Raw genomic sequence first — 9,855 nt, forward strand, 5'->3', positions numbered from 1 at the left:
TCGCCGCCGTAAGTTATTCGCGCCCTGTGTGGTTTTGTTCGGGACCATACAAATTGCTGGTCCAGCGAGCTGGATCCTCGAATTAGTGCTCGTGAATCTCTTGCGGTTAACTATATTTGATAATCTTACGTTGAACACTTAACGTGCAGCCAATTTTAAACGGTGTAATGGAGCTGTTGCAGCGGAATCGAGCTTGGGTGAAATTGGCGATTGATCGCGCTTACAAGGCTGCCAAGCAACCGACCGAAGCCCCTACCAGGGAATCTCTTATGTATAGGCTTGAAAAATTGGAAGCTACCTATAAGGACTTTATGAGTATGAGTCAAGAATTGTACGCATATTCTGCGGAAGATAACTTCGTCGACCCTATTGAAGACATTGAGCAAACGGAGGAGAAACATTTTGCCAGTTTCTTCAAGTCAAACATCTACATTCAGGGAGGATGACGCAATTGATCGTTTAGCAATACAGCAAGCATCATTTTTGGAAACATTTGCGGCTAGCCGTAGTGAGCAAAACGTTCACCTAACGAAAATTCAGTTACCTAAGTTCAACGGGAAATACGAGGACTGGATTACTTTTCGCGACTTGTTTCTTAGCGCAGTGGGAACAAAGTCAGGGTTGAGCCGTACGCAAAAATTTCAATATTTGGTTTCATATCTAGAAGGCGATACCTTAGCCAGCATAAAACATATCCGTGTGACCGAAGACAATTATGAGCAGGCATGGGACCGCTTAGTCAAAAGGTACGACCGCAAACCGCTCATAATTAGATCACTGGTGCAATCGTTTTTGGCTCTTCCCACCCTCTCTTCAACTAACACATCGGTACTTCGCCAAATAGTTGCTGGAGCAGATCAAGCCATCAGAGGTCTGGACGCGTTGAATGTCACATCCCGCGACCCATGGCTAACTCAACTCTTGCTTAATAAATTAGACGAAGAAACGCGGAAAAAGTGGGCAGACAAATGCGATAACCAGAGCGAAAAAGGGTTCAGCGAGTTTCTCGAGTTTCTTTCTCATCGCTGTGACACATTTGAGGCGTGTTTACCTCCCCGCTCAGCCCACACACGTCGCGTCGCTTTGTTGGCAAATGTTGATGACAGGAAGAACAAACAATGCGTCGTTTGCACGGACAATCACACGCTTTGGCAATGCGCTCAATTCAAACAGTTATCACCGTCGTCACGTCGGGCAGCTGTACAAAAACAAAAGCTATGTTTTAATTGCCTTGCCTCTACGCATTCCGTGCGCTCTTGTCAATCGAAGCATAGCTGTAAAAAATGTAGCTCACGCCACCATACACTTCTGCATGATGAACGGTCTGCCCTCACACCCTCTTCTACTTCTTTTCCTTCATCAGCACAAAATAGTTGGGATCAAGATGAGCAAGTACCTGCTGTCACTGCGCAGCGTATGCACACGCCAACCCTAAAGCAAGCAGCGGCCAGCACTTTAAGCTCCGTTACTGCTGTTATGCCTCACACGTTCCTCCCAACGGTGGTGGCCGCAGTCGATGACAAATGGGGAAATCGGGTAAGCTGTCGAATATTGCTGGACTCTGGATCAACCATATCATTTGTGTCAGAAGCCTTTGTACAACGTGTCGGTCTATCACGTACAAACGGTCGTATATCAGTTTCTGGTCTATCAGCCTGCAATGCCGGAGTAACGCGAGGTCGGGTGTACTTCACTTTAAGCTCCAAATTGAACGACTCGACACTAGATATACACGCTTATATTCTCAGCAAGTTAACATCGCAAATTCCTGTTCAGACCGTGAATATTTCTTCATCATCGTGGCGATCAATTGTGAAACTACCACTCGCTGACCCTACATTCGCTGAATCAGCACCAATTGATGTATTGATTGGCTCCGATCAGTTGTGGAGCATTTACACTGGCGAGCAAAAACAGTTCGGGCCTAACATGCCGATTTTGCTGAATAGCGTGTTTGGTTGGGTGGTAGCTGGAACGCATTTTACCGAAAGCGAAGCTAACTTAACTGCTGCAACTCATCATGCTACCGTTAACATTGATGCGCTGTTTCGGTCATTTATGGAAGTCGAGGATGTCAAACCTACACCAGAAAAGATCAATATGGCAGATCCAGCAGAGGCCCATTTTGTTCGTACTCACACGCGTCGTACTGACGGTACCTACGTAGTCAAATATCCCTTCAAGGAAAAGGCACCGGCAATTTCATCAACTCTTTCGTAAGCTGTCACCAGATTACAATATATGGAACGCCGTTTCAAACGTGACTCATTTCTGAAGAGTCAATACATAAATTTTATGCGTGAGTATTTGTCGCTTGGCCATATGGCCCGTATTACGCCGCAGGAAGTTGACTGCCATCCATCGGAGTGTTTTTATCTGGCTCATCACGCAGTTCTCAAACCAGACAGCTCAACCACGAAATGCCGAGTCGTATTTGATTGATCCTGCAAATATTCTGGTGGCTACTCACTTAACGAGCGTTTGCATATTGGCCCACCCATTCAGCGTGATTTGTTTGGCGTGTGTATTCGTTTTCGTCAGCATCGTTACGTTTTCTCAGCTGACATAGAGAAAATGTTTCGCGGCATTATGGTATCAGATTCTGATACTAAATTCCAACGAATCGTTTGGCGGGAGGATGCGGGTTCACCAGTGGAGCATTACCGACTACTCACGGTAACCTACGGCCTTGCTGCGTCGCCTTTTCTTGCTGCACGTGTTCTCAAGCAACTGGCAGAAGACCATAAGGTAACCTACCCATTTGCAGCGCGTGTAATATTGAATGATACGTATGTATACCGGATGTGATAACGTCGACGAGCTACTCCAGCTTAAAACTGAACTTATCGAGCTACTAAAACGTGCAAATTTTAAGTTACAAAAATGGTGTTCGAATTGCAAACCGTTGTTGGAAACCTTACCAAGAGAGCTGTGTGAGCATAGCCCAATCGACATCGCTTCCGAGCCCAACATTTTATGTGTTAAATTGCTTGGAATACAGTGGAGCCCTGACACGGACGAGTTCCAGATAGCAACTAAATTGCCTGAGTCATGCAGCGAGCCAACGAAGCGCAGTATGTTATCGACAACAGCCAAAATCTTTGATCCTCTTGGTCTGGTTTCACCGAGTGTCGTGCTCTTTAAAATACTTTTACAAGAAACTTGGTGTCAAGGTGTCGACTGGGATACTAAGCTGCCACCCACTTTGAGTGATCACTGGAAGAAAATACTATCCAATGTCAGGATTCCACGTCAAATAGCTCCAGCCGGCGTCTCCATCGAAATCCACGGCTTTGCAGATGCCTCATCGTCGGCATACGCAGCTGCAGTTTATAGTAGATCCAAGCTAAGTGACGATTCCTTCGTTGTAAATTTAATTGCCGCAAAAACCAGGGTCGCCCCGTTAAAGCGCCTGTCAATTCCGCGCTTGGAATTAAGCGCCGCTCATTTGCTACCCAAATTGGTAACATCTATTACTACCTCTCTCACCTTGAAAATTGCGAATATGTATTGTTGGAGCGATTCTGAAATCGTGCTGCACTGGCTTTCATCGCCCCCTCGTAGATGGACGTTGTTCGTGTGTAACCGTACTGCAGACATACTCGATGTTTGCCCTCACCAGCATTGGCACCATGTGCGATCAGCTGATAATCCCGCTGACTGTGCGTCCCGTGGTGTGCTTCCAACTGAATTAGCTCGTCACTCGCTTTGGTGGCATGGGCCATCATGGTTATCTTCGCCTCGAAGCCAATGGCCAACTTTCGGCAACACCACCCCATCGAATGACTCACATGTCATTATCGAACAACGCAAACCTCCTTCAGACATAGTTCTTTGTGCGCAAGATGACCAACCCGCTTTGGATAAACTTATAACAAAATCTTCGACATGGATACGTTTGCTACGTGTTGTGGCATACTGTCAGCGCTTTATTCGAAGGTGTCGCCGAAGTGAAGCAGAACCAAATCCTCTTACAAACGCTCTGAGCGCCCGCGACCTCAAACTGGCCACAAATGCTATTGTTCGCTACTGTCAAGTGAACACATTCAGGGAAGAAGTATGCCAGCTCAAAATGGGACAGCCGTTGAAGGCGAAGTCTAGATTACTTCGTTTCACTCCATTTTTGGATGAGGTCGGTGTTCTTCGCGTTGGAGGGCGTATCAAGAATGCTTTCTTGCCAGACTCAGTAAAGCATCCAATTTTATTGTCCAAAGTTTCTAATGTTTCTCAGCTTATTTGCAGGTACATCCATGCTAAGTACTTGCACCCAGGTGTTGATGCCACTTTTGCTATTGTCAGACAACACTACTGGATTATTGGCTGTCGTAATATCGTTCGAAAGATAGTGTTTTCTTGCAAAACCTGCTTCCTGCAACGCCGCAGTACCAGTGAACAATTGATGGCGGATCTTCCAGCTGTACGAGTGCAACCTGCTCGCTGTTTTCAACATTGTGGTCTAGACTACGCAGGACCTGTCCAAATCAAACTGTCCCGAACGCGCAACGCGAAGACTGGAAAGGCATGGTTCGCTCTGTTCATTTGCATGTCAACAAAGGCCATACACATTGAGCTCGTAAGCGATCTTACGACAGATGCATTCCTAGCAGCATTTCGTCGCTTTGTCGCGCGTCGAGGAATGCCAACCGACTTATATTCTGACAATGGTACAACATTTCATGGAGCTTATCGAGTGTTAAACGAACTTCAAAAATTCGCTGTATCTGAAGCGCATACTCGTGAATTGTCTGATGCTCTGGCTGCTGAAGGAGTTCAGTGGCATTTTATTCCGCCATCCGCGCCCCACTTTGGAGGACTCTGGGAGTCGGGCATACGGTCTATTAAGTTGCATCTTCGTCGAGTCATTGGGAACAACGTATTACCTTTCGAAGAATATTGTACCGTTCTCGCCCAAATTGAGGCTATCATAAATTCTCGGCCCTTATGCGCATCCTCAGACACCGAGTCGAATGCCCTAACACCCGCCCACTTTTTGATTGGGGCGCCATATACATCGGTTCCAGAACCTTCACTCTTGGATATAAATGTAAACCGCCTTAAACATTGGCGACACCTCCAAGCAATGGTCCAAGGCTTTTGGAAGCGGTGGCATGTAGAGTATGTGACGTCGCTACAAGCACGGAATAAGTGGCAACGACAGCAGCTCAACATTGAGCCAAACACGGTAGTTCTCCTGAAGGAACCAAATCTACCGCCATCAAAATGGCTCATGGGACGTGTCCCAGCAAAAAACACGATTACCACAGAAACGAAAGTGGAAACGAGCTAGGCGATGGGAATCGCTTACCCTTTCGCTTCAAGAAGGCCTTATTTTAACATGGGCATGTCATTGGAGGTAAGCCCTTACCCGCAGCATTACCTTCAAACGAAGGGAGAACGCATGGATAAACAGAATCCAGAGAAGCGAACAAAGAATGCCTTACAGAGAAACTAATGTAGAATGCCTAGATAAGTACATACTTATTTATATTAAATTGAAATCAGAAAATGTCTTAAAAGATTAAAATTAATTAACATTTTTATAAATCAGCTTTTATACAAACATATGTATTTATTTAGGTATTTAGATTTTCTTAAAAATCGGTATGTACATACATGCATATTTAACTAAGCTTAAAATTGTACTTCCTCACTGTTGTACTTCACTTCATTGACTGACTTCAACTTCGCTGCAAATTGAACAAAGCAAAACATGATTTTTATGCGAGACAAATTTCCACAGAAAGTAACGGTAGAAAAAGAATTTTTGGGTATTCATTCTATTTTTGAGCTGACTACGATGCAGCATTCTACTTTGCATTCTCCGAAATGAAGCAAAGAAGCGACACAAATAAAATATTGTAGGACATTCTACTTTGAATTCCCTTAAATGAAGCAAAGAAACGAATTAAAAAGGAAATATTATAGGACATTCTACTTTGCATTCCCCGAAATCAAACAAAGAAGCGAAATAAATAAAATATTTTTGAACATTCTACTTTGCATTACCGGCAATGCCTAAAAGAAGCGGAAAAATTCGAAAGCATTATAACGCTATGCCTTCTAGAACACGTTACCACTAAAAGCGATTACCGATTTTTTGCTGGGGTAGTGACAGCAAACCGAGGAAGCGATGGTCTGGTTCGAGTGGCAACCATACAAACGTCTCGTGGTCAATATATTCGGCCAATTGCAAAAATTGCGGTCTTACCACTTACCTGAACCAATGGTTCAGCGGGGGCGGTATGTTGCGGAACGACACACTCTTTATCTAAGTTAGTTCAATTCTCTGTTATGCGTCGGTAGGTATGTACGTATGTACATAAGCAAACATATTGGTATGTAGTAACAGTTACTCCTTTTATACAGTCCACTTTATGTATGTACATATTTGAATGCATAAAAAGGTACGCTTTGTAGTTAGCAGTAAGTTTAATGCATTGTCAGTCCACCTGAAGCAAATAAAGAGATAGGTTCGTCCGCCTTTGAATTCACGGTAACGTGGTAATTACTTATTTTCTTTCGGGCATTGCCTTGCTAGTTTCGCCGCCGTAAGTTATTCGCGCCCTGTGTGGTTTTGTTCGGGACCAAGCAAGGAAAGAAAAAATTTTCAAAACCTGTCAATAGATTTTACTACTATTTTCCTGAGCACAGCTGTACATACATACGTAATACCTTTGTTTTGTTTTAAAGTAATGAATTATTATATTGATTATACTATATGTATTTAAAAGTCTATTAGTTACTTTTTGTTAAATTAATGCGCTGTTATTTGGTTGTTATATTGTTAATAATAAAAAATACGCTTAAAAATTAGCTGATTTTTATGACTTTGTACTGATTTTTGATCCCAACTGTACTGATTATGTCACTATAATATCTGGCCACCCTAGCCACGCCTAGTTCAAAAATCGACAGACGAAAGAAAAAAGCATCATGATTTTTCAATCTTTTTGGTTCTTCCGTGTGTGGGATTTTAAGTTATTTTGGAAGAAATGTGTTTTCAATTTGAAATTAAATTTGTTTGAATGATTGCAAGAAATGTACGTTTACATACCTTTAGCTGTAGCTGAGTTTGCAGAGGTGCTCGCTGTTATTTCTCAGATTCCAGACTGTCCCAAGATGTTAAAATATTAACACAAATTTTAGTTTTGTATTACCAAGCTATGAAAAAGCATCTGCGAAGCACAGAATAGAAGCGTATTTGAGCGAAAACGCCGCCGAATACATATCTATGTAAAGTAAACAAGCCCCCCGCTGCATCCCTTATTCGATAGTTCCGAGCTAGTTCGTTCTGCATCCCTTTTTCTATAGTTCCGAACTATTTCTAAATTCGTCACTTTAGATATAGATTTCTAGTGAAAAAAACTGAAAAAAATTAGTTTTTTAAAAGTGCCACTTTTCGCCGATTTTTGACTGGTAGGGCTCTAGTTCCTATCGGCCTAGTTCCTTTTTGGCGATAAAGACCTAGTACGGAACTAGAAATTTGATTCACTAGTCCGCGGTTTCCCTACTGGGATATACCTTACTGTACGCACCTACCATAGTTATGTCTGTATACCAAATTTAAAGTTCATGTGCCTTATAGTCCGGATTTATAGCTGATAAAATATTCCTATGGGATGTGCCACGCCCACTTTTACAAACTCATTTATATATACCCTAATATAAGCAACTACCATCTGTGTGACTGAATAACAAATTTCAAGTTCATATGACTTATAGTTTCGGATTTATAGCTGATAAAATATTCCACGCCTATTGGATGTGCCACGCCCACTTCTACAAACTCATTTATTTGTACTATACTATAAGCACCTACCATATATATGACTGCATAGCAAATTTCAAGTTCATGTGACTTATGGTTCCGTAGTTATGATTGATAGCAAACTTCCCGCCTATGGGAGGTGCCACGCCCCCTTGTCGATTCCCAATTTTTTTTACCCTATTATAGGCCCAGGTGTCATGGCAATAATCTGTCAAAAGTTTGTTCGATTCTGTACGTCCGTTTAGGCTGCAACCTGGCACATACATGCATACATACATACTTCCACAAATATATAGTAGATATAGCCTTCTCTTTGCGTAAAATAATTTTTGGGGATGTCTCGGCCACAGGGCCACCTATCGTGTAAGTTTCAAGTCCAAATATTTCTTTTAAATTGGCTAAATTGTTTTGTAAATATGAGCCAAATCGGCAAGTAAATGCAATTTTTATGAATATCCCGACCCCAGCGCCACCTAGCGATCAAATTTTTAGTATATGCTCCAAATATAAACGAAATCGGTTCAGCGGTTTGGTAATTTAGTGAAATACAATATACGGAAAACTCTATGAAATTGTGAATTCGTGACGTCTCAGCATTCTTTATTTTTCGGCAACAACAAAAAATTTAAAATTTTTTTAAATAGAAAAACCTTCCACACGGAAGGTGCAAAACAGTACTTTTTACAGAATTGAAATCGGTTCAGCCGTTTGGTCAGGTATCGCCGTCATACGGAAAACATTTCATTTTTATATATATAGACTAGCAGAGCACCCGACGTCGTTCGGGGTAAACAAATCTATATATATAAAATAATAGCCGTTTTCGTTGTTCGGAGTTAACTCAAACTACTGCATAGATTTCGGTCAAATTTTCAGAGGTTATACCTTGCATATATGGTCCTATTATAGGCTACCATAAAACTCGATAGGTGGCGCTGGGGTCGAGTTATTTATAAAAATCGTATTTATGAACCGATTTCTTTTAAATTCAAAACGTGAGCTACCAGCATGATGGCAAACACGTTTACCAAAAATAGACCCGCTAGGTGGCGCGGGAGTCGCGTTAATTATAAAAGTCGTATTTATGAACCGATTTCTTTCAAATTCAAAAGGTATAGTTTGAGCATAATGGAAAATACGTTTACCAAAAACGTAGCCGCTAGGTCGCGCGGGAGGCAAGTTATTTATAAAAGCTGTATTTATGAACCGATTTCGTAAGCATGATGAAAAAAGCACTTGCGAAAAACGGACCCGCTAGGTGGTGCTGGAGTCGAGTTATTTATAAAAGCCGTATTAATGAACCCATTTTGTTAATATACATTCGAAACGTTTATTACTTTCATGATGATTTTTTTTTCATTCGAAACATATTCAGCCTTATCATGAGTTTCATCTTCCCTGAACCGGTTCACTTTTCGCTTTTGGTTTCCATATACTTACTATGGGGGGAATCAAAATTTTCTCGGGAATTTTTTTTCGGGCGAAACTCAGGATAAAGAAGACTACATACATAAAATGATAGCCATTTCCGTTTTGCGGACTAAACTCAAAAACCACTCAGCCCAGTCAAATTGTCGGAGGTCCTATTATAGGCTACTAGAAAGCACGCTGGTGGCGCTGGAGTAGAGTTATTTATAAAAGTCGTATTTATTAACCGATTTCGTTCAAATTCGCAGCGTGACTACCTGTATGATGAAAAATTCCTTTGCCAAAATTGGCCCCCTGGAGTTTAGGTATTTAGAAAATCCGTATTTTTTATAAAATCTGATTGGAGTTCATAATTCGTATTCATTTCATGACAAGCAAAGGTTTTGCAGAAAAGGGACCCAACGGATGACGCTGCACCCGAAATATATAGAAACCCCCACGGGGTTTGTTTATCTTAGACGAATTTTTTTCAGATGTCTAAATCAAGGATGCGTTTAAGTATGCATATAAAGACCGTAACACTATGTAAGCGTGATCTTGCATCTACCTCCGATTGACGAAGTTGCTCGAGGCGGCCGTTATTACAGCAGTAAAACTCAAAGAAACCACATCATAAATATTAAGACGAATTGTAAAAGTGACGAATTAACAAGGAAAGA

The 9,855-nt window shown here is 41.9% G+C and overlaps 2 protein-coding genes across 2 annotated transcripts in view; both read left to right on the forward strand.

The window, feature by feature from the left end:
* Window positions 1-2,220, forward strand: part of LOC118755132 — an 8,221-nt gene extending 6,001 nt beyond the window's left edge. The window contains exons 2-3 of the mRNA XM_036489979.1: window positions 150-331; window positions 438-2,220. Of these exons, the coding sequence (XP_036345872.1) occupies window positions 150-331; window positions 438-2,220 (1,965 nt within the window). The remainder of the gene's footprint in view (window positions 1-149; window positions 332-437) is intronic.
* A 354-nt stretch (window positions 2,221-2,574) lies between these two features.
* Window positions 2,575-4,257, forward strand: LOC118755141. The gene is made up of 3 exons (XM_036489988.1): window positions 2,575-2,748; window positions 3,002-4,186; window positions 4,243-4,257. The coding sequence occupies exons 1-3, from the start codon at window positions 2,575-2,577 to the stop codon at window positions 4,255-4,257; spliced, it is 1,374 nt and encodes a 457-aa protein (XP_036345881.1).
* Window positions 4,258-9,855: the final 5,598 nt, after the last annotated feature.

This window comes from Rhagoletis pomonella, unplaced genomic scaffold, assembly GCF_013731165.1.
Source record: "Rhagoletis pomonella isolate Grant_MI unplaced genomic scaffold, Rhpom_1.0 Rhpom_scaffold_00002, whole genome shotgun sequence".
NCBI classification, from domain to species: domain Eukaryota; kingdom Metazoa; phylum Arthropoda; class Insecta; order Diptera; family Tephritidae; genus Rhagoletis; species Rhagoletis pomonella.

Excerpts from the sequence above, each read along its gene's own strand:
- LOC118755141 (XM_036489988.1), top strand. The coding sequence starts at position 2,575 with ATGTTTCGCGGCATTATGGTATCAGATTCTGATACTAAATTCCAACGA. Across the intron at positions 2,749-3,001 it reads AACTGGCAGAAGACCATAAG|TGGAGCCCTGACACGGACGA; the intron begins GTAACCTACCCA and ends CTTGGAATACAG.